At 43.8% G+C, this 25,870-nt stretch overlaps 1 protein-coding gene across 1 annotated transcript in view; it reads left to right on the forward strand.

Moving 5' to 3' along the window:
* The window catches only part of LOC124573831 (flocculation protein FLO11-like), a 123,631-nt gene that overhangs the window by 24,546 nt on the left and 73,215 nt on the right, over positions 1–25,870 (forward strand). Inside the window, exon 2 of the mRNA XM_047131144.1 lies at positions 8,942–9,108. Coding sequence (XP_046987100.1) covers positions 8,942–9,108 — 167 coding nt within the window. The remainder of the gene's footprint in view (positions 1–8,941; positions 9,109–25,870) is intronic.

The raw sequence follows: 25,870 nt of genomic DNA on the forward strand, positions 1-25,870 counted from the left end.
CTTCCCCTTACTATTGTAATCAGTGTGTGCTCCGTCCCTAATGACCTCGCAGTCGAAGGAACGTTAAACACTAATCTCCTCCTCTTCGAAAGCACCCCTTTATGTTTCACAGACACATTTCAACGCTACAGGACACCTTCTCCCCTTTCCAAATCATTTTATCTTTGTTGAGGTTCTTCAGGTTGTTAGCGGAGGTGCATTGCTACTTTTGCTGTTACAATGTCGCCATTTCTGAATGTATTTTAATGTATATTTTGTTTTTATCTTTTAGTCCCTCAATTTTAATTTCAACAACAAAGAAAACTAACAGTATTACTGCTTTTTACACTCTATACGACCAGGCCTTGGAAGGCCCAACTGTACCGATCGGCCGCCGTGTCATTCTCAGCCCACAGGCGTCACTGGTTGCGGGTATGGGTGGGCATGTGGTCAGGACACCTCTCTCCCAGCTGTATGTCAGTTTAAGAGACCAGAGCCCCTACCTCTCAGTCAAGTAGCTCCTTCGTTTGCCTCACAAGAGCTGAGTACACCCCACTTGCCAACAGCGCTCGGCAGACCGGATGGTCACCCATCCAAGTGCTAGCCCAGCCCGACAGCGCTTAACATCGGTGATCTGGCGGGAACCGGTGTTACCACTGCGGCGAGGCCTTTGGCGTTTTTGCAAACGCTAACAAAATTCATCATTTTATAGATTGTAAAAACATGTGTACACTTTCATGTTTTAATTATATTTCTTTCACCTTTGCATTTTCAATGCTTTTCAATGAAAAGCGGCCTTTTGCACCACTGACAGCCCAACCCCCATTCCACTCCGTCCATGTCGGCTGAGGACGATGAAATAACAATAAATAAAAAAAATCAATGAGTATTGGAGTAATGTGCGTTAAGAATTACAAAAGAAACCAACCAAATGAATCACACGACAGACTGATGTCACTGACGTAATTATAATTGTAATACTAAAATGTAAACTTTCACGGCCGGAAATATCATGTCCATTATAATTATCCGGGCTGTTATGCCGTGGTCGGTTGATGAATTCTGAGGTGATTCCCAACGTTTCGTCTCCGACTGCGGGAGACATCTTAAAGGGGGTCCGTAGCTTGATGGAAGGTCCAACACACACACTGGCTCGTGGCAGTCGGAGACGAAACGTTGGGAATCACCTCAGAATTCATCAACCGACCACGGCATAACAGCCCGGATAATTATAATGGATATAATTGTAATTAAAATGAAATGTTGGTGAGCAGGGCACGTGTACAGAGGAATAAACGGAAGATGGACCAAGGAAGCTGTAATCCAGATTGCAAGAGATGAGGGAAGACCGAAATGACGACGTACGACGAAACAGGGTGTGGGGGGAAGAAAGTAGAAAATATGCAGGAATAATAGAGATGCGTATCTCAAAGACCGCATTGTACTGAGGCATTTATCCAGCAGTAGGTTTCAAACAACAGATGACAACAAATATTATTCTTGATAAGGGGGGGGGGGGGGGGGGAGGCGGGAGGGCGTCGCTGACTTATTTCGGCTAAACGTCATTGCCCGCCATTCACCTCTGGGATGGTCATTGTATAATCTCTTTTCAAGACAGTAGCATGCAACGTAACTCTCGAGTTTTGACGCTTTGTCAGAATTACAATTTCTGTCAGAATTACAATTTCTGCCAGAATTACAATTTCTGCCAGAATTAAAATTTCAGCGGTAAACCTAGAAGTCCTCCTTGCGTATTCCTTATTTTTAAATCCTTTTTCAAATTTCTCCTCGGTTTCCTTTATGCTTGTTCTATGTACTGACTGCATAACAGGGTGTTGGCTACAGCTTGTGTCGTTCCCTTTCAAGTATGGCCTCTTGTTCATGATCACCTATTGACGTCATTGCCGTCTGTCTTCTCTACAAGTCTAGTAACAGAGCGTTGTTAATTGCTAGTTTGTGAACAACAGGATGGTAGCATTAGCAATTTGAAAAATGTTTCACTCAGGATCGGCGATCCAGGAAGATGTTTTGAGTAAATTCTTTGGTGCACGTAGTCACATTCTGTAACATCGTTGTACATTTAACAAGTCACCGATTTTGCTTATCTTTCGCATTACTCTGGTACGTATTTAGACGTAATGCTCACGAACGCTGCGATTCTGAAGCGTGTTCCAGAAATAAAGCTTCAAAGTTTTCCCTAACCTGATGAATACCATAGGACAGTGCTAGCCGTCGAACAGCGGCGTTAACGCAACGGTTTGAGTGACGCTGTGGTTAAAATATACCGTGCATGGCAAAATGGCGCTATTCAAAACCGCCGCCGGGTAACTATGTTGTACCATTGTCCGTATATGACAGAGGTGAACGATGGCTGAAGAGATGCGTAAAAGCGCAACTGTTGAGCAACTGATCGCCCACATGAACCATGGGGCCACCAGCAGTGTCTGCTCAACGACCGTTGAGCGAACACTGCTGCCGATGGGCCTCAGCAGCAGGCGCCTGCTTCATGCACCCATGCTGACTGCTGTTCAATGCGGACGATGGGTGGAATTCGCACGCCATTACAGCAGCTGAAGGTCCACGGCGTCGCGACAGGTAGCCTTCTCAGATGACATTCCCTGGGTCATATCGTCTTTCTGAAAAGTACAGTGGATCAACACAAGTATCTTTCTATCCTTGGGAACCACCTGTGCCCCTCTATGCAGTTACCACTGCGGCAAGGCCGTTGGCGCTTTTTATAAACGCTAACAAAATTCATCATTTTATAGATTGTAAAAACATGTGTACACTTTCATCTTTTAATTATATTTGTTTCATCTTTGCATTTTTAAAGCTAACTGTATATGTGCGTGGTTCGAAGAGCAGCAGGATGTGTTTACCGTACACCCCTGGTCACCAAACTCCCCGTATTTAAACCCACTCGAGAATCTGTGGGATTACCTCGCTTGGGTTGTTCGTGCCACGATTCCTCAACCGAGAAACATAGCGCAACTGGTCACTTCCAGCGGCGACGTGGCTCCACATCCCAGTTTGTACCTTCCAGAACCATACTAGCTCTCTACTTCCACGTGTCGCTGCGGTCCGTCTTCCAAAAGGTGGTTATTCAGGCTTTCTGTATGTGGTCACGTTAATGTGAATGGAGAGTGTAACATGGTGTGGCTCAGTCTCCCGGAGCAAGTCATTCAATTGAAGTCCACTTAAGGCGACTTGCGTCTCTCTACCCAGTTATCTAACCGGGAAACGAATTAATGTTTAACGTCGTATTAGAAACACATGTAGTTTCTGGCGAAAATCCATATCACTGTGGGGTGACTGCTAGGTTTAAAAAGCAGAGATAATATATCCGTGGTACGACCGCGATTCAGTCTCGGTTTCAAGCACGGACAACACCAACTTGCCCGACTAGGATTCTGCTCAAGCTTCGCTGTTGCCTGGTGTTGCGGTAGATGTAACGCTAGATGGCAGTGCCACCGTTTATAGAGCGACAGCGAACTTCAGCACATCACAGCTCATCCAATTTCCAAGAAATATGGATAAACTCCGGTGACAAGAGTCGTGGAATAGCGGTATGCACATACACAGATGGTGACAGTATCGTTTACACAAGGTATAAAAGAGCAGTGCGTTGACGGAGCTGTCATTCGTACTCAGGAGATTCGTATGAAACGGTTTCCGAAACGATTAAGGCCGCACGACGGGAATTAAGACTTTGAACGCGGATTGATAGTTGGAGCTAGACGCGTGAGACACTCCATTTCGGAAATCCTTATGGAATTCCGGGGATCCAAAGAGTCAAGAGTGTACCGAGAATACCAAATTTCGGGCATTACCTCTCACCACGGACACGCAGTGACCGACGGCCTTCACTTGACGAGCGAGAGCAGCGGCGTTTGCGTAAAGTTGTCAGTGCTAACAGATAGGCAACACTGCATGAAATAACCGTGGAAAACTGCATGGGACGTAAGACGAACGTATCCGTTAAAACAATGCGGCGTAATTTGACGTTGACGGGCTAAGATAGCAGACGAACGACGCGAGTGGCTTTGCTAACAGTACGACCTCGACTGCAGCGCCTCTCATGGCGTCGTGACTCTATCGATTGGACTCTAGACAATTGAAAACTGTGGCCTGGTGGGTTGAGTCACAATTGCAGTTGGTAAGAGCTGATGGTAGGGTCTGAGTGTGGCGCATACTCCACGAAGCCATGGATCCAAATTGCCAACAAGGCACTGTGTAAGCTGGTGGTGGCTCCATAATGGTGCGGGGTGCGTTTGCATGAAATGGACTGGATCGAACATTGCTGGGACATAATCGAAAGGTCAGTTCGTGCACAAAATTCTGCACCTGCGACACTTTCGCAATTATGCACGGCTATAGAGGCAGCATGGCTCGATTCCTGTAGGGGACTTCTAACGGCTTGTTGCGTCCATCCCACGTCGAGTTGTTGGACTGCGCCGGGAGAAAGAGGAAAGGAGCTGCGACGCGATATTACGAGGTACCTCATGACTTCTGTCACCTCATTGTAGACGATATACATGAACCTTTCTCTTGAACCAGTCTATACAAGGAGGGAGGGAGGGAGGAGAGAGAGAGAGAGAGAGAGAGAGAGAGAGAGAGAGAGAGAGAGAGAGAGAGAGAAATTTCCTTTGTGTTGTTTTCGTTTGATGTTTTTATTGTTTTTAATTTCTTCGTATACGGTACAGTTACAAAACTACGGATTACACACACAAAATTAATGGATACTATGTCCTATGACTAGGAAATGGTTTTCTGCGCTACTTCTATATGAAACAGCAAAATACAACTGGCATTGCGGAAAACACTCTGAGAGTAAATCAGTTCCAGTTTGACTGTACGATCTTGAGCCTTGTTTATTGTTATTGCAAACGAAATTTTGATTCTCTTAAACAGAATGTGTAACACAGTTGGGATCATTGATGCACAAGGTATGAAATAGACGTCTCCATCTGCTGGATCTGTAAGGGTAGCGGTCGCAATGACATTTCTTCGCACAGTTTGTCTGCCTACGAGTAGGATTACAAAGGTTCGTACGACTCAGATTGCGTTGTACTGTAAACATAAACCGATAAGCCACAAAAACAGCTTTCCTGATACACAGGTTTATTGTTAAAACGGACTGCGAAGAAAAAACAAAAAGTACATTGCTGTGCATGCGATTTTTGTTTCAAATTGTCCATGCGAATGTTGTAGAGTATCGTGTAAAAATTTTGAAGTAAATCTGTTAAGAACTTTCCAAGATTTTTGCTTACACCATTTCTCCTTTATCCAGACTGCTCAGAAACAGTCTGATAACCTTGTAAATGTGTTGCAGGGTAGTTTGTGCTGAAAAATAATTGTTAAGAAAAGAATTCGATGCGTTGCGCCGTATGTGAGTTTAGTTCTTTGTTTGTTTTCCTAATACCGAACAAGAAAGCGACACAAAAATTGGACGTGCGACGATAGTAAGCATCGAACCCGAACCAAAGGCGGAGCAATCTCGTGCTCTATCAGTACGCTGTGAGAACAACTGACGATAATTGTATCTGGCAGGCTGCTTGGATTTGCGCCTCCAAGTACCTCATTGGCTAACTTCAATGCTACGCAACTAGGAAACGGCGCAACGTATCGTATTTTTTTTTCTTAACAAATATTTCGCAGCACAAGCTTCCCTGCAACACCCTTACAAGCTTTTCACTCTGTTTCTGACTAATCTGTATATTAGTCTAGATTAAACTTTATACATATAAGATGTGAAATACATCACACATTATTTACTTCGTCTTCATAGAAAAAGGGGAAATTCACAAGATGAATTTCGCAGCTGCATTGTTCTGCAGGTGATGATGTTACTTGTCTGACTAGGAACGGCAGCAGAATCGTCGTGTAGTGAGCTTCATAACGCGCTTGTCTAAATTTTCTGAGTAACGTTTCTCGAAAAGAACGTAATTTTGCCCTCCAGAGATTCCGATTTGAGTTCACGCAGCATCTCCATAATATTCGCGTGTTGATCGAACGTACCGGTAACACATCTAGGAGCCCCCCCCCCCCCCCCTCTGCATTGCTTCAATGTCTTTCTTTAATCCGACTTGTAGAGATCATAGACACTCGAGCGACAGTCAAGAGAGAACACACTAGTTTTCTATATGCGGTCTCCTTTACAGGTGAATCACACTTTCCTAAAATTCTCCCCTAAACCGAAGTGGACCATTCGCCTTCCCTCCTACCGTCATTAAGTGCTCCTTCCAATTCAAATCGATTTGCATCGTTACGCCTAGGTATCTAATAGGCGCGATTGTATCAAGCAGCACACTAGCAGTTCTGCATTCGAACTTTTCTTCCTACTCCTCTGCATTAACTTAGACTAAGTTTTTTTAGATTCATAGCAAGCTGTGATTCATCACTCCAACTAGAAATTCTGCCCAAATGATCCTATATCCTACTAAACTCACTCGACGACGACACCTTCCCGTACACTACAGCGTTATCAGCAAATAGTCGCAGGTTGGTGCTCAACCTGTCCTCTAGATCATTTACGTATATAGGGAATAAATGCAGACCTATAACACTGCCCTGGCGCACTCATGACGATACCCATGTCTCTGATGAACATTCGCCTTCGAATAAAACTACTGGGTTCTTTCAGCCCTACTTAAGAAGTCTTCGATCCGCTAACATATCTGGGAACCAATTCCATATGCTCCTACATTCGTTAAAGTTGCAGTGGGACACCAAGCCAATGCTTTCCGGAAATATAGGTGTACGGAATCTGCCTGATGCACTTCATCCATGGTTGGCGGGTTATTGTGTGAGAAAAGAGCAAGCTGAGTTTCGCGCGAGCGGTGCCTTCTCGCGCGAGCGGTGCTTCTATACTCAGTGCTGGTTCGTGAACAAAAGTTTTCCCGTCTCACGGATATTTGCTATATTCGAACTGAGAATATGTCCTAGAATTCTGCAGCAAACTGTGTTAAGGGTATTTGTAGTTTTACGGGTCCAATCATTTATCTTTGTTACGAGGGCAGTTCAATAAGTAATGCAACACATTTTTTTCTGAAACAGGGGTTGTTTTATTCAGCATTGAAATACACCAGGTTATTCCCCAATCTTTCAGCTACACAAAACTATTTTTCAGCGTAATCTCCATTCAATGCTACGGCCTTACGCCACCTTGAAATGAGGGCCTGTATACCTGCACGGTACCATTCCACTGGTCGATGTCGGAGCCAACGTCGTACTGCATCAATAACTTCTTCATCATCCGCGTAGTGCCTCCCACGGATTGCGTCCTTCATTGGGCCAAACATATGGAAATCCGACGGTGCGAGATCGGAGCTGTAGGGTGCATGAGGAAGAACAGTCCACTGAAGTTTTGTGAGCTCCTCTCGGGTGCGAAGACTTGTGTGAGGTCTTGCGTTGTCATGAAGGAGAAGTTCGTTCAGATTTTTGTGCCTACGAACACGCTGAAGTCGTTTCTTCAATTTCTGAAGAGTAGCACAATACACTTCGGAGTTGATCGTTTGACCATGGGGAAGGACATCGAACAGAATAATCCCTTCAGCGTCCCAGAAGACTGTAACCATGACTTTACCGGCTGAGGGTATGGCTTTAAACTTTTTCTTGGTAGGGGAGTGGGTGTGGCGCCACTCCATTGATTGCCGTTTTGTTCCAGGTTCGAAGTGATGAACCCATGTTTCATCACCTGTAACAATCTTTGACAAGAAATTGTCACCCTCAGCCACATGACGAGCAAGCAATTCTGCACAGATGGTTCTCCTTTGCTCTTTATGGTGTTCGGTTAGACAACGAGCGACCGAGCGGGAACAAATCTCTGAATATCCCAACTGGTGAACAATTGTGACAGCACTACCAACAGAGATGTCAAGTTGAGCACTGAGTTGTTTGATGGTGATCCGTCGATCATCTCGAACGAGTGTGTTCGCACGCTCCGCCATTGCAGGAGTCACAGCTGTGCACGGCCGGCCCGCGCGCGGGAGATCAGACAGTCTTGCTTGACCTTGCGGCGATGATGACACACGCTTTGCCCAACGACTCACCGTGCTTTTGTCCACTGCCAGATCACCGTAGACATTCTGCAAGCGCCTATGAATATCTGAGATGCCCTGGTTTTCCGCCAAAAGAAACTCGATCACTGCCCATTGTTTGCAACGCACGTCCGTTACAGACGCCATTGTAACAACTCCGTACAGCTCTGCCACCTGTCGGAAGTCAATGAAACTATACGAGACGAAGCGGGAATGTTTGAAAATATTCCACAAGAAATTTCCGGTTTTTTCAACCAAAATTGGCCGAGAAAAAAAATGTGTTGCATTACTTATTGAACTGCCCTCGTATATACAGGAATCACCTACTCGTTTCTCCAGTCGTTCGGGACTTCGCGCTGTGGGACACATTAACGATAAATGCAATGTAAGTAAAGAGCCAGTGTCGTAGAATACTCCCTGTGAAACTGACTTGAGATTCCATCCACACCTGGCGACTCATTTGTTTACAACTCCTTCCATTGGTACTCTACGCCAGTGATGCCTCCGTACGGGAGTCTGTGCGAATGTCAAACGACGGTATGTTTGCACGATCCTGCCCCCCTGAATGATTTCGTAAATGTGAAATTTAAAACTTTGCTTTTGCAGTCTTCCATTGCCACACCAGACTGTCCAATGAGTGACTGGGTACAACGCTTCGAACAGCTTAGCGATTCTACATCTAAGTATGTGTGGGACAATCGTGCGAAGTACGGGCAAAATCGGTGAGTCACTGAGTGGGTGTCCCTCTGCGAGTGCGACTGTATCCGCTCCGCTTTGAGAACAGGCGGAGCGCGACTGAGCCGTAGGCGGGAGGGACACGTGAGGACGCAAACCGCGTCCGGCCCGCCCCTGCTCGCACGGCTGAGCTGAGCTGGGCCCGTCGGAAGCGCCGGGCCTCCGGCCTGACACGCTGCCCCCTCCAGGGTGCAAGGCTCCCCCACCACCCGTGACGTCACGCGACTCCGCTAGGGGTCACCAGCTGGCGCGCGATCCGAGTTCAGTCGCGTCTCGGCCTCCGCAGGCGTGGTTGCTGTGTTGTGTTTACTCGGACGAGTCCCAGCGCTTCCGCGACGCCGCGTCTTCTCCGAGAGTGAAATGCTGTCTGGCTGCTGAAGGCGCCCACCAGCATCACCTGCAAGGCTCGTGCCCAGCTGCACTTTAACTGTTTCTCTTTCCTGCATTCAGTGAACGCATAAAACAACGGTAAGGGTTAATACTCCCGTTGTTTTTCATCATAACCACTGTTTGTAAACAAGCGACAATTCGCTGTTTGTCTACAACAGCTAATGTGAATGTAAGTGTTCGTTCCGTTGTGGAAAATTCAAGTTCGTCGACAATTATTGTTTATGCCATCAATTTGTTAGTTATAATTTAAGACCTCCGTGACATTGTTTCTCCGTGATTACATCTATTTTACTGCGAGGCTAAACACGAAACTATATTGGATTGTATCCCGAAGTCTGCCTTCCTCAATAAAACGAAGACATTTATGTTCGAGATGCAGTGGACAGTACAAAAGCTGCTCGAGCCAACACTGATTTGGGCTTCGTGTTGAGAGACCTTAATACGAAATAGATTTTGATTCAGTATGCGTCATTCACATACTGGTGCGGGATCGTCATGGATTACGTTTGTTATGCTTAAATTTGCCTTTTCAGGTCCAAGTCTATTATTCAGCATAAATGTTATGGTTTCACTGCGGTTATAAACTACAAATATTGCTAATGTTGTTACAACTTCCTGCTATTGTAATGATCAGTTCTGTGTTTATGTGCTGAGCAGTATATAAATTACTGAGTACTGCACGACCGTCAATAGCATAAATATTGCGTTTCCGTGCGGTAACTTCTCTGTTCGGGGCAAGCACTTTTGCAGCGATTTCTTCTCAGTACTCTGTTAATAGTAAAAAAACGCTTAAATGAAGACAAGTCTAGGTCGATCAGGTGTTTCCACGAGCGGTCGTTTCGAGTATATGATTCGAACAACAAAAACACTGAATATTCCAGATACAACACTGAAGACGTGCCGAGTGACTAGTGAAAATTTTTTGCTTTTTTGAGGTGTGTAACAGAAATGCTGTAAAATTTGAAATTCAGAGTCTTACATGAATGCAGCAAATATCCCGTGAGAAACATGATCAGTGGATTCAAAAAATTGCTCTTTCGGACAGCATCTACAAATTTTCTCCATCCCCGCCCCTACCCATCCTCTAATAGAGCCAGCGAAGCTGAAATTAATTTAATAATAGATTGCTGCATTCTGGGCACTCTCCAGCCATCTATGGTTCCGGAAAAGATCTTCCTATATGGTTCAATAAAAGGTATCCCCTACCACACACTTGACGGTAATTTGCAGGGTATAGACGTGTTACAAGGGTTCACACCAATGATTATGACTTCCAGTATTTGTCTTCCCCAGGTTAAAACCAACTGTTTTTCGACACCTTCAAACCACCGGTCTCGTTGAAATCATCAGTTTATATTACATTTCACAGGATGCTATAGATAGTTACGTTACCGTATCTGGACACTGGTGAGTGTGTGCCCTAATGTTAGTCGCCGTCGCACGCAGTAGCAAGTGTGTACGTGTCACCATTAGTCTATATAACCCCTGAATTAAATAATGTGATAGTACCCTAGATGCTACGTGTTACGTCCACTGTGATTGTGTTGGCACTGTTACTGATGGTGATGAATTGCCACTGCGACCCGAGGTTAGCATGAGAGATCCAGAGACTGAAGCTGTGTCGCTCCGTTTCAGACGTTTCCGCTGTTGCACGTGATTCCGAGAATGCTGGCCTCTGCTTGCACGTGTTCTCTCTCCAGCAATTTATTGCTCGTTTAACCGTTTGACTACTCGCTAATTGCCACGTACATCTGACGCAAGGCTTAATTTTAGTGTTGTGCCAGTCGTCACTTTGAGTCTGACCGAAAGGAGCAGTTAGCAACTGTATCCGATCATTTATTTTCAAGCATTTCCCAGTGAGCAGTGGAATATTCCTGTGGCAAAGCCGACGCAGATACCTACTGCATCCTCAACTACTTCAACACTCAGTGATGCCGAGAAACGTGGGATAGTACTTGACACTTTTGGTTCCTTATAGGGACCAGGTCATCCGAATTAATGTTTTCCATAGTTTCTCTTGTTTGTGCGTGTTTCAATTATATCGCCGTGCCGTTAATTACTGGAAAGAGAGAGAAAAAAAACTGCGTTAACAGTATATCAACTCGTGAAGGAACACTTTTTCGCCCCTTCCGTGTAGGTGGGGTACTAGACATGAGAAGATCATTCCAAATGCGATACTCATTTAAATGTGAGTCCGAAGCACATTCAACTGTGTGACGCTGGGAAAACATTTTTCCCATTTCATGAACTTCAAGGTAGTAAAAAAAAAAAAATGAAACTGTTGCTGAAGTCGTAAAGTGCTAAAATCGCCGATGTGTATGCCAATATTCTGTAAGGGCATCCCTTTAATCTCTCTATAATGTTGGGGCATTTTAGACAAAATAATCTTCTGAAAACTGTAATTATCCTCTTTTATGACAGAATAAATAACAGACGTTACCTGTAAATCAGCACCTTTGTGATTTCTTTTATCTCGAGTTCAAATTATATAAAAATGTGACAGCACGGAATTACGAAACTCATCAAGGTGCCTCGTAACGGCACTCGAATAAATGACGCAATATTTGTGCCTTGTTCATCTCAGTGCACGCTTCGGCTGCTCCTGATGACATTTGCATCCACGTTTCGATAGACTGGTGACTGCACGGCAGATTAGAGTCGGAGATCTCATTTGCAAATAAATCGGGGCAAAACTGCTGGCAGTCAGATTTCAGCGTCTCTTCCATGCGCTAAGCAAAAGACGTGCTGGAGCCATAGCAGTTGGCGCACGCTCTGATAAAACTATTAGATTTTCCGGTTTCAAGTCGAGTGGTGATTGTTCTTTGCGATACCACACGACGACGAACAATGAACTTTCTTTTCTGCTCAATGTTACTGAAAAGTGGCAGCTGGCGAAGTAATCCAAGAAATAGATTTTCCATGCATAAACCGAGTCATTGTTAATATTTATGATGTTGGCTTCAAGCGAATTGGAGATACGATGAATATTTCCGTTCTTCACTGTCTTGTGAACAAGAGTTTTTAAAACTCGTCTGCTCTTTATTCCATTTTCCCACTGTATTCTTCTGTCTGTTGAACCCTGCTGGAGCTCGTTGCCATTTTCTGATCATCATTTATTCAGATTTTGTGCGTAGTTTAACCCCACTGCCCCACTTTGTTCTTTGCTGTCTACGGTAGAGCAATGCACCTCTCACTGAACCAGGTTGCTTAGTGATGTGGTTAGTCATTGCAAGCGTATTCGTCAACAGCGATACCCAGATATCAGTACCTTTCCCTTGGTTTACTTAAATCACTTCATGATGGTCCTGATGTACTCTGATAGCGTCTAATATAACGTAAGGTGTTTGTTTAGCGTCTGACAGCTGCAGCACGTGAAGCTGTATACCAAAGAGATCCCCATCAATTTGATATCGTAAAGATCGCCAACAGAAATACACTAGTGTCAAACATGGGCCTTAATTCGAAGAAGTAATTTCTGAGACTGTACGTCTGGAGCACAGCATTATCTGGTGGAGAAACATGGACTGCGGGGCAACCGGAACAGAAGGGAGTAAAAAAATGGTTCAAATGGCTCTGAGCACTATGGGATTCAACTTCTGAGGTCATCAGTCCCCTAGAACTTAGAACCACTTAAACCTAACTAACCTAAGGGCATCACACACAGCCTTGCCCGAGGCAGGATTCGGACCTGAGACCGTAGCAGTCGCGCGGTTCCAGACTGTTATGCCTAGAACCACTCGGCCACCGCGACTGGCAGAAGGGAGTAAAGATGTGGTGCTGCAGAGGAATGTTGAAAATTAGGTGGACCGATAAGGTAAAGAATGAGGAGTTTCTCCACAGAATCGTCGAGAAAAGGAATATATGGAAAACTCTGAGCAGAAGGGACAAGATGACAGGACATGTGATGAGAGATCAGGGGTAATTTCCATCGTACTAGAGGGAGCTCGTGAGGGTAAAAACGGTAGAGGAAGATAGACTGGAATACGTCCAGCAGGTATTTGAGGACGTAGGTTGTAATTGCTACTGAGAGATGAAAAGGTTGGCTGCATCAAACCGGCCAGAAGACCGATGACTCAAAAAGGAAATATAGAAGTTCGATACACGTCATTTGATACAGATGTACACAATACAGGGTGCCCAGAAACAGTGTGGAAAGCTTATGCTGACAGATAATTGCTGGAAAAAAATCTATGTTGCCCCGTTTCCGAATTAATGAGCATTGAACTTAACCAATCAGGCCTTTGCGCGCGTAAATTCAAGCAGCCCGCCACATACTATTACTGTCAGTTGTTCTCATAGCGTAGATGATAGCGCGCGAGACTGCTCAGGCGTTGGCTCGGGTTAGATCCCTACTACCGTCCCACTTCCAGTTTTTGTATCGCTCTCATGTTCGGTTTTAAGAAACCAAACGGAACACTGTTGGCGATGCCGTCTCCGGCGGGCCGCTTCAATTTTATTGCGCTAACACCAGATTCGCTAGAAAATACATACCTTTAACCTTAGCTTCTGAACGCTAAAATTTCTGAGGTTTTACCGACGAGATTCGCGGGCGTGTATGTTGCCACACACACAGCGAGGTTGGAGTCTATGACTTTATACAAAATGAAATGATCGCATGGCAATGCTGGCCGGAAGGCCCCAACCGGGGAAGTTCGACGGGCGGGTGCGAGTCTTACTACAGTCGACGCCACAAGGCCGACTCGCGCGCCGGTGATGAGGATGAAATGATGAGGACAACACAACAATCAGTCCACAAGCGAAGAAAATCTCCAACCCGGGCCCGCGGCTTGGGAGGCAAGCACGTTACCATTTTTTCTTTTTTTTATAATCTCATTTTGTTCATTGCATTTGTTCGGGTCGGACGTCTCTTGACAGCCGTTGAAGTTCTTTGTTGATCCATTCACTCAGTGTTTTTTTTATTACAGAGGGTAGCTAACCCTCTGACCGAACACGGTGAGCTACCGTGGCGGCCTCTGCTAAGCGGGCGGATACTGTATACATTGTACTTTGACATCTGGCGTTAGTTTCTTCGTCAGGTAGGCATGCTCCGAGTGATGATGGTCGCATCTGTGGACTCGACTTGAATTGGCATGCCTTTCAGATGTTTTGGTGTCGCGTCACTGTTTAACAATACTTTAGATCTATCACTCACTTTGATATTGTTCTCACTGCAAAAAACGGCGGGCGCATGGCAAAAATTGATGCGTGTCAAGGACGTAGTGGACTCTGGGAATCTAACTCCAGCATAAGTAGCTCACGGCGCCAACAAATCTTACGTAAGATTCTTATTTGAAGTAGCTGATGAGAAATAGGTCGGTCTTTGCAAAACTGAGACCACAAATGTATCTGAAAATGCTTCCTCACTTCCTCACAAGAAGCGGCTGATTTTAACTGAATCTAAAACGCTCCTTGAATTACTGCAGGTTTCTCTGCGTATCATGCTAGGACAGTACCTGCTAGTGGGCGCATTCTGTTGATTTAGCGAAAGTTTGCGCAAAATTTTTATTCCTAATGTTTATATCGGTGGCCAGTCGATCATCCAGCCACGCGTCACTGTTGTGACTTGGCAAGACAGCCAAGTCACTATCAGAGGAAGCCGAAAGGCACGCGCTTAAGCTCACGCAGGCTGGCGCGAGGTCTGGAACAGTTACGGGAATTAATAGTAGCAAATAAAGTACGTAGTTGATGTAATACTTAACTTTAATCCATAAGTGGTGTACATCGGTCTGACGGTACAGGCATCACAAGTTAAATATCTATTGATAATGGCGCCTTGCTAGGTCGTAGCAAATGACGTAGCTGAAGGCTATGCTAAATATCGTCTCGGCAAATGAGAGCGTATTTGTCAGTGAACCATTGCTATTAACGTCGGCTGTACAACTGGGGCGAGTGCTAGGAAGTCTCACTAGACCTGCCGTGTGGTGGCGCTCGGTCTGCAATCACTGACAGTGGCGACACGCGGGTCCGACGTATACTAACGGACGGCGGCCGATTTAAAGGCTACCACCTAGCAGGTGTGGTGTCTGGCGGTGACACCACAATCACTATCGAAAAAAGAAAAAATATGTTACCCTAGATCCGTATTAGACGCCCCAATATCTCAATCTGAGGCGGTGAAAATTTCGTCGCTGTATAGCAGCAATTCACTTCTAACATTGTTAGAATCTTTTTTCTATGCTTCAAGAAAGTAACTTTCCTTTTAGTTACTATCATGGTGACGATCATTCTTCTGCCCCTTCCACGCCGCACTGTACGGATGTTACAGTACAGGAGGTAAGTCTATATAACACTCTACATCGGCATATATTAAGAGCAGCACAAGTTTAAAATTTCCTGGCAGATTAAAACTGTGTTGCACCGAAATTCGAACGTGGCACCTATGCGTATCGCGAGCCAGTTCACTACCGAGTGACCGACCAAGCATCGCTCGAGACCCGCATCCACAGTGTTACTTCCGCAGCTCTCTCTTCTCCTACCTTCCAAACTTCACTGATTTCTCCTGCATACCTTACGAGATTAGCACTCCTGGAAGAAATGACAAGCGGAGGAAATGCGTACCTCACCTAGGCGCTTTTCATATTGTAAACTTTTTTGTTCACCAAGCTTTGCTGTAATGGCATTGAAATTACCTTATTCTCTTTCATAGGTATATACTGAGATGTTTTCCACAGCTGTATTAATTACAAAATATAACTAATTCTACTTTTTGACTTGTTCGACATCGCTGAGATGCACTTCGATTATGACCTGTAGAATGAACATTGCATTTCAGTTTATCAGTTTAAGTTACGTTAGGTCTAACCTGCATTTCGTTTGTCTGACGTATTCCGCATTCACGAGATCCTCGTCGCTATGAATGTATGGTATGAACTAAGTACCTGATCTAATTTATAGAATATTTTTCCTCATTATTATTGTTGTTGTTAAATATTGGTTCACATTTAAATGGTACTGATATAACGATAACGGTTTAAACAGTAAGTTACCAATATGTTAAGACTATTCTCCAACAAACTATTCTGCAGACGTTCAACAGAATTGTCTTTTGCATTCGCTGAGAGAGTGAAGAAAGCAGTTTTTGGTCCTGTAAGCTCTCCACAGTCCGCTTTCGGGTAACGTCGATGTCTGATATTGCCACAATGACTATGTACGCAGATTTAGGTATCAACACTGTATGAATCTCATCTTCCAAATCCCTATATTTGGCATCTTCCCGTTGCAGACGATTAGAAAGTTATGAGCGTTGGGCGCAGAGTTGTCTGAGCGTCTTTAATTGTTGTGATGGCAGATCGGTTGAATCGGATTGTTTTGTCGATTCTTATTCAGTGATTGCATAAATTTTACGTCCAGATGTAATGTGTGATATCCCCTTATTTTCTACAGATATCATACACCTCTTGCTCATTCAGGATATACTTCAGGTAGCTCTCTATTCAGTGACCCGATATTGTATCGCTGTGACAAATGCCTCAGTTTCTGCGTGCATCAACCAGTTATCCCATTCCTGCACATCGAAACGATTCGGCTGAGGTTATCGCACGTTTCCTATGCAGCTTTTTTTAAATCAAACCTTTAATTCTTGGGTCTATTGCTACTAGTATAGACATTGTGTTCTGGAAATTTTTGCCAGATTGAGTGCTTTGTAATTAGTGTCTGCAGTTCCGATTGCTTTATGAAGTGACTATTGCTGTTGTTGAAATACATCTGTGCAGCTGCTCAGTAACTCTTAGTCCCCTGCTCCCCTTTTCTTACCTGGAATAGTTAAATTTTCAACAGCTATTTAGTGTTACGGGTATCATACTTCCTGGAAATTCCCCGTTTTTCCAATGAATTTCTTCCCTGCCGGTTTTTGCCGTGTTAATGAGACCAAATGCCTAAGTCAGCAAGGGAAACAGCATGTGTATTAGTGGTGCTGAAGCTGCTTCTTCTGTTTGGTTTCAATTGTAGAAATGAGGAAATTCTATTGATATGATTTAAGTGATCGTGATTTTTTGTTTCACGATTTTATGCTTCAGTTCTTTTGTTTTAGCCAATAATCTACCACTTCCTCTTACCTGGAAGGCTGCTGTGCCTTGTATCAACGCACTTCCACCACAACTGCCCACCGCAGTATATATTATCACTTCAGGTTATCTAATCCCATATTCTGTTAACTACGAAGGACTTCATACCTCACCCGTTCTTGTTATACCTCTACATCCGGAATTTTATTTGGGGCATACAACATCTAATTTTAATTACACGGCGAATCACCAACTTCTCTCTAACATCTGCTCTCAAGAACCCCGCATGTGCGACACTTGTGGACGGTCTTAGGTTGAGGGCGAAGTTAGTTTTAGCGCTGCGATCAGATTTTGGCACGTAATTAGTTCCCCACTGGCGCGTGGGTCCTGGACCAGGTCGATGAACATTAATAATTTCATGCTTGGGTGGCAAACTCGATTACAGCAACAGCGTGCCAAACTTCGCGTGAAATTGTCTCGAGCTTCGAAGGAAAACAATTTTTCGCCTCTCTACAGCATACAACAAAAGAGCTGTTGTTGCGTGGAGCCGATCCGCGCTATTCAGAGCCTCTGGTATTAATTGATGTACTTGAAATATCCCAAACGTGTAACAACGCTCCACGTTGAACATATTTGTTTCCTTTTGTTAACAGGACCCGTTTTCGACGTTCAACCGATATACGATGGCTTTACGTCAGTAAGGAGTCACTGACCAGCTCTACACTGTCGGCGAACGTAAGTACAGTAATTCTTATCTCACGTGTAAATCATGTACGGTTACTAAAAGACTGTTCGATGTTAATTTCCAAGATACGAGGTAGAAGAGAATGAGAATTACTGTCATACAAAAGTAGTTTACTGCATGCAGTTCGCCAACAATAAACTGTTACGTACATGTATTTGTGATTACACTTGCAGAGTAGAATAACGTGACCAGTACAATATTCCACGGTCTGCGATCTCGGTTAAGCATCTTCAAATGGTTCAAATGGCTCTGAGCACTATGGGGCTCAACTACTGTGGTCATCAGTCCCCTAGAACTTAGAACTACTTAAACCTAACTAACCTAAGGACATCACACACATCCATGCCCGAGGCAGGATTCGAACCTGCGACCGTAGCATTCGCGCGGTTCGGGACTGGGCGCCTAGAACCGCTAGACCACCGCGGCCGGCTAAGCATCTTCTGGCTGGTTAAGTAGCATTCAGTAAGCGATAGAGGCTAGCCGTGGAACCGGAGACTACACGGATCGAGATAGCATCCTACCGCCACATAGACGGCCATCGACGTGGTGCATTTTTGATAATTTTTCACAGCTTCGGGTGGAGGATGTAGCTGGGTTTAAGCGTTAGCAGTTTTGTACGTGTTACGTCGGTAGTCTGCCATGTTTTGAAAATGGGTATCACATCCGTAATTGTGAATCCCGAAAAGAAATTTTAGATAATTATAGTGTTTCCGGGCCTTCATCACAGTTGTTTCCACTCCTCTACACAACGTCCAGTCACCGTCAAAGGCTGTGAGCTATGCCACTACCACCATAGTGGACTGTGAAGTACTGTTGGTGCTGCGCTTCTATTACAGCATAGTTCGACTCCCGGCGCCCTCTACGCCCTTTGATGCTCATTTCTCTTTTTTCTTTTTTTCAGAGCCAGTTTTTTTACCATTTTCCAGCTCTGATTGATGACGCAGCAGGCGAGTTGTCAATAAATAGTGTCGGGTCCTACGCCTTGCTCCAGTTAAAACCTCCGTTGTAATTAATTAGATTTTCCGACGTCTTCATTTCTATAAACTCATTAATTATACTGTCCCAGATGGTTGTTAACACTGCGATACTGGTCTCGCCTATTTCAGTTCGTGATTTTACTGGAGGCAGCGTTCGCCGACAGCTGATTCGCTTGGTTGTTTCAGCTTCGTGTGTCCGTGATACTCCTTGCACATCTGCTAACAATCTGCTCCGCGTAAGACTTACCATGAATAACGCATGGAAGGCTTTCGGAAATCTCGATCGTTTTTAACATTGCAAAGTAGACTTTTCATCTGTTTTCACGGTAGTGAAATACATTAGATGCAATGTTTCCGTAGCATTCTATTGATCTCTCCGAAGAATGGGCCAATTTAGGCTCTGAGAACTATGGGACATAACTGCTGAGGTCATCAGTCCCCTAGAACGTAGAACTACTTAAACTTAACTAACCCAAGGACAACACACACATCCATGCCCGAGGCAGGATTCGAACCTGCGACCGTAGCGGTCGCGCGGCTCCAGACTGTAACGCCTAGAACCGCTCGACCACTCCGGCCGGCGGGCCAATTTAGGGCTTTATTTCTCCGTTCCTTCCTCTATCTCAGGAATCGTTGGTTTTGTCTTCATCACCCGCTCAGTTGTACATAGCAGCCTACAGTAATACAACACAATTTGCGATAAATGTTGCAGTGTTTGTCACCAGATAGGTAATTACTGTCGAAGTAACGGGTAATGGCGCTGTTACATGTAACAAAGATGTTCTACTTACCTACCTTAACCTCTATAAATTATACGTAAAACCACAAACGTTCAAACTTTCGATCATCATAGATATAGCTCTGATGGAGATACCTGGTTGTTGAATTTTGATTCACATGTAATGGGACTTAGGTGTGTAGAATCTTTTATTGAAGGTTGCAGTCGTGAAAAACTGAGAAACGGAACATTGCTTTCATAAGTTCTAGTGAGAACTTCATACTGCCTTTTGTACAGCACATACTGAAGACAAAGTATCTTTGAATTTTTAAGACTCGGCTTCAAAACATTTATTTTCTTTGGTGCATCAAGCGAAGTGACAGAAAATGAAAGGGAAACACAAATTTGGGAATTTTGTATAGTTTCTTCACTCTCGCCAGTGTATTTTCACTAAATTGTATACATATGTGGCTAACAATTAAGCTGTGCTGGACGCTGCTGTTGTGTGCACTACTTTCTCTTAAAGCAATGTCCGCCTCCATAGCGTAGCGGTAGCGTTATCGCCGGATTCGATTCCCGGCAGGGGACTGGATGTCGTGTGTCCATCATCATTTTCATCATCACTGACGCGCAAGTCGCCGATGTGGCGTCAACTAAAAGAACTTGCAATACAGCGGCCGAACTTCCGTGAATGGGGCCTCCCGGCCAACAATGCCATACGATCATTTCATTTCTTAAAGCAATGACTTGCGCGTAGTCTGCGCTATGCTCTGACATAATTTCAGTCGCAATGGCATCAAAGAACTTTTTCTTTCCGGATAGCTTGACTTTCGTCATTAAATTATGTCCTTACATTCAGAATATGTCAATGTAAACCTGTTTCATTTCGTGAACGGTTCAAGGAGTCGCATCGAGGTTATCGGCAAATGACATAATGCAGAGGACACACACACACTTACGCTTTGTTTAACCTTTCAACTGTTGTATCAATCTACATACTGACGTATGTATTTTTTTTAATGGAACTAAATACTTTTTTAACGGAGGACGAAGGCTCTTGAAAAGATGAGTCCAATGACATAAATCTCGTTAATGCTGGCGTTGAAACTTTCAGAAGTAGCATCCGCGGTGGTCTAACGGGTGAAGCGCTACACTCTAGCCCTGGAGGTGCCGGATAGGCATGGGAATTTTCCCTTGTTTCGGTAGCACCAGGACGGCCCCAGCCCCGTTCAGCCAGCTATTAAATTTGGGCCGCGGATTTTTTTCATTTTGTGAACGGCGCCTGGGCTGCTGGACCGCTCCCTCCTTTGTAGTGTGGCGACAAAGAAAGACAACTCGGTCGCGGGCTTGCGCCACAGACTTGACTTCCATCCGAGAAGTGTTCTGAAAGTGAAACGCAATGCGGCTAGAATCGACTATCGCACTGTAACGACCACCAAGTAGGCCTCTGTCGTCGCATCAAATCTTTCGACTCTTTGTTGGTTTCCACAAAAGCTGTTCGCTTGAATACCTATACGTACACACATTTGAAGTAGCTTTCCTAAATTCTTTGTTTACCTTACGCAAATCGTAACTGACGTCCTGCCTACGAAGTAGGGCCAATAGGAAATGCGTTTTGCCTTACAGGGGGATCATCAGACCTGCTGATCATGGATTTTGATGAGTCTCAGTTACGTTGTAGAGGGACCCGCGCTGAGTATCTGGCTAGCGGTTTTCGTACGACGCCCCTAGTTTCCGAGAATATCGATGTTGAAATTTTGTGTGTACCTGTTATATGTATAACGTCAGTCATAGTTACAACTAAGCGAAAATACTGCAGTGGCTATCATGCTGAAGACACTAATTCAAATGTTACTCGCATACCTTTTTCCAGTTTCATCGAACAGAATATCATTAAATAGTATGTCATGAAAAATCGTTCAAAAATAGTCATTTTCGCTGTAATACAGGAAACTTTCTTGAGATTTGTGTTCAGTTTGTGGTTCGTAGTTAATATGCAAAATATTTGGATAACATTCGCTTGATTGGTGGGGAGGGCAGACTGATCAGGCACTATACGATCAAATCTTTGTAGATAAAAGGAAATAAAACACCAGCATAGCAAAATTTCTCTCACCCTAATATACCTCCCTTCACCAATCCCGTGATGTTCATTTTTGCAGGCAGCTTAAAACTTTCACGAAAAAATTCAGAATGCTCCTAACTTGCTAAAAACTAATAGAGAAATCGCTGCGAGGGAAGATTCCATAAAATACGTCTTTAATTCTCCATTAGTTTAGCGCCCCTGCTGTTGACCGAAGAAAGAAGAATCATTTTTAATCTAAGTTTACGAACTGTGTTTTCCGGTATCGCTTTTGGAAAATCCGTGTACCAGCAAGGGAGTAACTTTCATTAAATATGCATGGTGACTACGAATTTGTGTTTAGGTTACTTCTGCGACAAACACCGCCCGGATTTCTGTTTTAGCACAGCAGGCGACGTAAGAGACAGCGAGGAAGGCGATTCTGTAATCTTTTCTGTAACAAACGAAATACACTTGAAAAAATTGCTGTAATGATTGATTTATTAATGACATTCCTACAACGAAAAAGACTGTTTTTAATTTATTTTCCATGACATATACTATGTAATGACACGCTGCACAATGGAAATTATAAATGAGCGCACGGGCTAGATTTGAAGCTGCACTGTATGCGAAAACAAAGTTGACACTCCGCGTGGTAGCTAATGGGAGCGACTGCAAAGACATTTCCCATTTACAGCCGCTGCCATCATCCAGCGAGCCGAGTGTCAACTTTGTCTGCGCGTTCAATACTGTCAGCGGACAGTCGTGGACCCTAGCCGCTGCACTACTTGCACTTGTTCGTAAATATGATTAACGCTGTGGATATTAAGAGGTACGCATAAAACTTCAACATCGATTTGTTCAGAAACTAGGGTCCGTCGCATGGAAAGCCACTAACCATGTACCTAGGACAGGTCCTTCATCAGCACACTTTGTAACTTACCCACAACTCATGTGTAACGTACCTACAACAAATATAGCCTATGTTCGTCTGTGAAAATGCACTCGATAAGCAACATGAGCTATCAGTAATGGAATCTAACCTGCATAACACTGTCTGGGTGTTGTCTGTCATTTTCACTGTCATTTAAGCCCTCAACTGAACGTTACATGAAAAACTTAAAACTAACGTTTGGATAAGTTATCTGACCGGGCATTTGAATATGAAAATCTACAGGAACACATGAACCTATAGCAATGAAAACCTAAGATGTCTGCGTTTTTGCATAAGAATTTACAAGTGATACAGAATTTGACTTGTGCAACGGAATTTACTGGATAGTACGTGACGCGCCGTGGTGTCAGTGGCCCTAAGTTTCGCACCACCTCTTTAGATGACCGCCTTTTTCCATGCGGCATGGAGCTGGAGCGGCTAAGGCTTATTGTTTCTAAGGAAGACTTTAATAAAAAGGAGTTTGTTTGGGTCTTGTTCACTACTAAATTACTTGTGAGAAGGGATTTCATAAATTATGTACGTTTAAAAACTTCAGAAATCATCATGGCCAATAATATATTGACAAGTATTAATAGACTAATGGCGAAATGCCTGACAATAATTTTGTAATTATAAGTAGTGGCTGCGTGCCAGATAAAGAAATTATTTCAATTTCAAAGTTACATTAACATTTAATATCCAGAGCGTATTTTTTTGGAGAATAAGGAGGCTTCTTTAGCTGAGGAGCAACACACGGGATTACTGCAAACTCGGACTGACAAGTGCGCAGTTCGTGGTCTCGCGGTCGCGTTCTCGCTTCCCGAGCGCGGGGTCCCGGGTTCGATTCCCGGCGGGGTCAGGGATTTTTACCTGCCTCAAGATGACTAGGTGCTTGTGTTATTCTCGTCATTTCATCATCATTCATGAAAGTGGCGAGATTGGGCTGAGCAAAGGTTGGAAATCCGTACACGAGCTGATAACAGCGCAGTTGGCCGCCCCACAAACCAGACCATCATCACACTAACAATCATCTTCATGCGTAGTTAAGACATCTAAATCTCTCCTGGCCATATAAATGAAATCACACCTTAAGTGTGATAAGATTTGCCATCACCGACGTGAACGCAGCATGACACGTCTTCTGTCTCAGAGCGCGCAACTAATCCTACTGAAAACCTCGTCTCAAACGATGCTTAGAATCGCGCTCTCATGTTTCGCCCTCAGATTGTTACTATCAATATCTGAGTGCTTACAACGTTTTCAATGTAATGTAGAGTTCTGACACATTCCTCGCAACTTAAAACTCGTCAAAATCTGTGATTAACAGATATGATGGTCTTCTTGTTACCAGTGACTGGTTCTGGCATGAAAGACCCTCTTCATCCTGTTCACACCGCACCAACTGATTCTAGCCGTTTTTTCTTTTAATTTTACAACATTTCTCGGACATTTTTGCCAAAAAGGTTCAAAGTCAACTTTAATAAGCTTTGTATCAATGTATACACGTTGTCAAAAGCAATGTCCCTAAAAATATATATCGTTACACAAAAAAAGTACTTCCTGCAAAATCTCGGACGGTAAGCTATGTACTGTTATTCACTGAACATCTCGTTTCAGTATCATGAAGCATTCATGAAGTAAAAGGTATGTTGAGTATTAGACGACTCACCGCGTATGTATTTTGTTTATGTTCATACTTCAGGTTAGTTTTCTATACCAAGAAGCTATTGAAGAACACGGGTTTTGCATTTTACCATTGTATCACACATGCACTAGCTTTTGTAACTGCACCCGGGATGCCATTTCCAATTTGTACGTAAGTTCTGTAGTAGCAGTGCCTCATGAACTTCAAGAACAATGTTAGAGGACACTGTAACCGAGCCACTGTGCCTATTGTGTAGTTTCCTCCAAATGTTACATACATTTACAGTTGTATAAATGTAAAACTACAGCCGGAAGTGACACAGAATTGATACCTTTTCCCACCACTTGTTCCTGCAGGGTCTCCTATTTTCAGAATTTAGCAATTGCTTGTGAATTTGTTTCTCATACTTTTAAACGAACGGTCTCTCCTTCACCTCTGGCATCCGCAACTCGGGACTATTCGGGAAGAAAAGATTTTACGCTGCAGATACGTCACGTTCCTATACATCCGCCTTGACTCGCTATTGTTTTCATTGTCTGTAAAGGACGTAATGTGCCTATTCTTCCGATTTAAGCTTCTCTTTTCTATAGACTTTATGACGCTGTATATCCCCGTGACCAGCCAATAAACATTGTAGTGTATCTTGTACATCGAGACGATCATACACTCATCTTCTCACAGGGCTGATTGAAGGCCTGAGATCACAGAACATTTTGATGACACTGTCCACAGACATTGACTATCGGGACTATGGGAGCAGCTTTATTATTCTCATTATGTAGCACAAAAAAGTTAGGAATGTACAACACTTTTGCCGAACCAGGGAATTGTTTTGTGCCTTTAACCGAAGGCCGTAGATCACCGAACTCTTATACATTCAAGGTTCAAAATAACAACGAAAATATAATCTGCACCATTCATTTTTGATTGCTATTGAATACTACAGAAATTTTGTTTACCTCTCCGCATCTGTGCCGTAGTTTAGAGTGAATCAGGAACGTTCCACTTCGTCTTTCGCAGTTACTGCACTGGTGTTATTACTTTCGTATCTCCCATTTCACAGCGGTAAGACTGGTCGTAGGGGAACGATGAATGCCATATTATGATCGGAAATAACAGCAGAAGCGAGTGATACACCTGCTTAGAATGAAGGTTGACATACAATCTTATTCTGTCGTTTTATCATTTCATAGAAGTCGCAGTTTCATCATTTGAATCTCAGCAAACGCTGCAGTGGATCGATAATTAGTTTGTGCCTAGGACGCGCGTGACATCCTAAACATCTCCCTCAGAAAAAGCTTCAGAATCATCCATATAATCTGATTAGTGATTAATAAGTAGCATACGTCATCCACATCGTTCTGTGATAGAAAATTTTTAGATAGGAGCAAGATTCACAAGCAACAATTCGTGCTTTGAATTTGTCGAAATATGATAATAACGATGATGATTATCTCTGTGTCCCTTCCCCATTATAATGAGAGAAAGGACGATCAGGGTTTAACGCGTGTCAACAACTATCTTATTAGAGACGATGGACAAGCTCGGTCTGGGGACGGAAATCAACCGAGCCCTTTCCGAAAAAATCATGAAGTATTTGCCTTCATCCTTTTAAGAAAATCAAGGAAAATCTAAATGAG

The sequence above is a fragment of the Schistocerca americana genome, chromosome 1 (assembly GCF_021461395.2).
Source record: "Schistocerca americana isolate TAMUIC-IGC-003095 chromosome 1, iqSchAmer2.1, whole genome shotgun sequence".
In the NCBI taxonomy this organism is placed as follows: Eukaryota; Metazoa; Arthropoda; class Insecta; order Orthoptera; family Acrididae; genus Schistocerca; species Schistocerca americana.